General features: G+C 40.2%; 1 protein-coding gene across 1 annotated transcript in view; it reads right to left on the bottom strand.

The window, feature by feature from the left end:
* Positions 1 to 3,999, bottom strand: part of LOC102305072 (butyrophilin-like protein 8) — a gene marked incomplete at its 5' end in the record, with an annotated part of 19,015 nt that overhangs the window by 1,794 nt on the left and 13,222 nt on the right. Inside the window, 4 exon segments of the mRNA XM_005950204.3 lie at positions 285 to 395; positions 997 to 1,061; positions 2,459 to 2,672; positions 3,728 to 3,999. Coding sequence (XP_005950266.2) covers positions 285 to 395; positions 997 to 1,061; positions 2,459 to 2,672; positions 3,728 to 3,999 — 662 coding nt within the window.

The raw sequence follows: 3,999 nt of genomic DNA, 5'->3' as shown, positions 1-3,999 counted from the left end.
GTTTTTGATAGCACTAAAAGCAAAGCTGTTGCTATTGTTTTTTCTACTGAAACAAGCTGTCTTTAAGTACGAGTAAGTACTCAGCAACAGCACTTTGAGGTCTGTGGTCTCTTTGAGCATGTGGTTCTTGTTTGAGAGGTGCATGTCTGCTATCCTGTGGCAGTTGGACGACACTACAGACGTGAACCTTTTCAAGGCAGAGAAAACACTTAGATGCTCACCACTTCGCTCATGTCTTCACTTTTTAGCTGTATCATCTTTGTTAAATGAAGACAGTGACTTACTTGATTTATTGTGTTCCTTATATATCAGTAGAGCTAATATAGCTGAAAATAAGACAGAAGCCAACCCTCCAGCAGCAAAGGCAGCGGTGCAAATGTCGGAGCTGCAGGTGGCTGAAATAACAACATGCATGATGTTAACATCTGATCACATTATCTGCTAAATCACAAACATGATGTCTGCAACATAGAACTGGTTTTCCAATATCTAGGAACTATGGCAAACTAAGCAGCTTCCTTTCTTAAGAAGTGTTGCATAATCACGTAAATGGCTCCATGTATACAAAATAAAACACATTTATGTTTTTATTTTATTACAACAAGATGTTTCCCGAGCTAATTATCGGAAGACTTTTCAGACTATACCTGAAAATAATTGAATCACCTTCAACTTCCTACAACTCAGATGTGAGATAATGCAAGGAAACTGTTTATTTAATGAACAGATTAATCAAATTGCATATGATTTGATTTGAGGTTGGATATGTGTGGTGGTTGTTCTTTTTTTATTTGTTTTAGTTAAAAAGGGACAATGTATTATATAAACATGATTGTTGTCATTTGATGCACTGTTCCAGAGTTTAACACTAATTTGCATCTGCAGTTCATGAGCAGATTGGAGTTTTTAAAAGTAAGTGAACTTCCTACAACAGGCTGCATTTCTCTTATTCTGTTAGCCAGCAGGTACATGTGTGATGTTCAATTCCCCGTGTACCTGATATGAGGATCTTTGTCTCTCTGGTCTGGTTGATCTCTGGCTGGTGAACCCTGCAGGTGATGCTGTGAGAACAAATAAAGCACATGCAAGTTGGTTAGTTTTAGAGTAAATTAGTAACATTTTATGTGGACAAAGGTGTTTTGTTTTCAAAAGCTTTTTAACAATGAGTGCCCTTTGTCACCGATTCTGCTTAGAATTTTTATGGACAGAATTTCTAAGCGTAGCCAAGCGGTGGAAGGCTTTCACAGAGAATCTCATGTCTGCTTTATACAGATGTTGTGGTTCTGTTGGCATCATCGGGTAATGGCCTCCAGCTTGCACTGGAACGGTTCGCAGCCAAGTGTGAAGCGGTGGAAATGAGAATCAGCTAGAAAAGGGAGGAGTGCCCACTCAGGGACGAGTTCCTGCACCATGAGTGATTGCAGTGATGCAGACGCCATACTGGTCCATCATGATGAAGGGAGAGATGAGTGTCAAAGTGAAGCGCTCTGTTAGCCGATCAATCTACCTCCCTACCCTCAATTATGGTCATGAGCTGTGGGTAGTGACTGAAAAAACAAGATCACACATAGAAGCGGCAGAATTGGGCTTCCTCCGAAGAGTGACTGGCCTCTCCCTTAGAGAGTCGGGCCATTCGGGAGGGGCTCAGAGTAGAGCCGCTGCTCCTCCACATTGAAAAGAGGCAGTTGAGGTGGTTCAGGCATCTGACAGTGTCAAATGCCTGAACCACCCGGGCCTCCTCCCAGTGGACACTGAGCTACTTGGGAATGCCTTGGTGTTGCTCCGGGCAAACTGGAGGAGGTGGCTGGGGAGAGACAGGTCTGGGCTTCTCTGCTTAGACTTCTGGCCCCGGATAATTGGAAGAAGATAAATGGATGGATAGATGTTTTTTAAGAAATTAAATATAATGATGAGTTGGGGAAAAAAAAACTGGCTGCTTGTGTCTGATTTACTTACCAAACATGGTATATCACTGGTTAAATCTTTTAAGAAAACAGGATCAATTTAATAGAACCAAATTTAAATGTTTTTTTTTTTTTGGGTGCTCCCTTTAGGGGTGACTGCAGCAAGTCATCCATGCACATCTCACCCTCTGCCCTCGCTCTTTTCTTCACATCTCTTGTGTCTATTGCTTTGGACGTTTAAGACTTCACAGAGAGAAATACGTTCATACACAAGAGTTTTAGCTTTAAAGAAATCATAAATGCCAATGACCAGTCAAAATGAGGTCATAAGATTTAAAACTATTCCTGTTCACATTGCACTAATGATGTCTTAACTCAACAACAAGTCTGTTTCATGATACATGATGTACTGCATCGCAACCTCTCGCATATGAGAGAGCAACTTCTGATGTGTCTGAGAAATGTTTTGAGGCATAAGGAAAACATTTTGTTTATGTTACACAAAATAAATTATCAGTGAGTTTTGAAAGATGGAGCAATGATGTCAGTTGAACCTGCTGTTTGCTTCCTGCAGAGTAACTCTTTGTTTGATGATGAAACGTCCGCTGGCATCTCGATCTCTTTCTGAACCTTGAGCAGGGATGTCGTTTCCTTGGTGATCCAGAAATGTTACCTGAGGCTCTGTTGGCCAGAAGTTCACCTCACACTGCACAGTCACCCCACATCTTTCAACCGAAACCACTGAGAGCTTTGGCTCCGAGACTGCACCTGTAAACAAAAATATCTAATCAGGTGTGCCAACTGAATCTTTCATCTGTCATCACATCCTGAATAACCAGCTTCATGACTAGTTTTTATGTGCATAATTCAAGCCATCGTCTTAATTAAGCTTCAGGCAACCAACTATACCAAATGTAGTTTACTGTGAGTAGCTAAAGATGACGAAGTTATCAAAAGGTAAATAGGTAAAGATTAAAATCTTTCTTAATAAAATTAAACACTATAAAAAGTCTTCTTTAGAAGCTTCATTAGAGTGAAATATCAACCAATTAATCACATAAACTTGGTAAACAACTTCAAAGAGATATGATTTTTAGAATAACTACATGGGGAACAAATAGTGTACACAGTTTACTCTGTACACAATTTAAAGTACTGGAGAGAGCACATAATGACAACATAATGAGGACAAAACCAGTTGAACCTGAGACACTGTGACGCACATGTGTGCACAGACTGAACTCTCAGCCTTTGTTGACACAATACTTCACACAAGCTTAGAAGTGTCACTTACTTCTTATCCATTCACAAGCTTCATTTCATACTCAGAGTAAACACAGGTTCTAGATTTACCCACAAAGTGTAATGGAGCTGCTAAAAATGTTTTCTATCATGAAATTACTATTGAAGTATTAACAACTAGCTGGTTTTTTTTTGTCATTTTTATGGGCCAAAAATTGCTTAGCACTGTTGCCTCACAGAAGCCAGCTGTACTGCAAAAATGTCTATCTAACCATGTGTTACAATCTTACAATCAGCCAAAAAGTCTTTTTGATGCTGTTTTGAGAGGCGAATACTATGAAAATTACACTCAAGCAAGCGTGTTATCCTCTTTCATCATTTAGACGTGACTTGGCTTAATCCATCAAAATGCCGTCGCTGGGTCTATTTGGACACTGAATCTGAATAATTCACAGAAATGTATAAAAGGAGTCATTCACATTACTTGGTTCGTTCAGTCTACGATTTGATAAACTAGACCAGGTCCAAGGCCTGTGCAGCATTCCTAGCTTTGGTTATTAAGTGAACTTGAGAGGACGTACCAACAACAAGCTCCACTTCTGTGACCTCCCGAGGAGCTTTCTTCCAGAGCTTGAGGCATTTGTACTTCCCTGCATCAGACATTTTCACATTGGAGATCCTTAATGAGATGTTTCCATCTTTCAGTTCTTTCATGATCAAGCTTGTCCTGTACTCAAAGATTGGATTCTTTATCTCGTAGGTCTCACAGCCATCCCGATACAGGAAGACCACGTCTGGGTTCAGACCTTCTTTGGACCACTCAACAGTCGGAAAGTCAGTGCTGTCAGAGATC

The sequence above is a fragment of the Haplochromis burtoni genome, unplaced genomic scaffold (assembly GCF_018398535.1).
Source record: "Haplochromis burtoni strain Fernald_Lab_line unplaced genomic scaffold, NCSU_Asbu1 Contig_720, whole genome shotgun sequence".
NCBI lineage: Eukaryota > Metazoa > Chordata > Actinopteri > Cichliformes > Cichlidae > Haplochromis > Haplochromis burtoni.
This window is presented reverse-complemented; position numbering and strand designations above follow the sequence as displayed.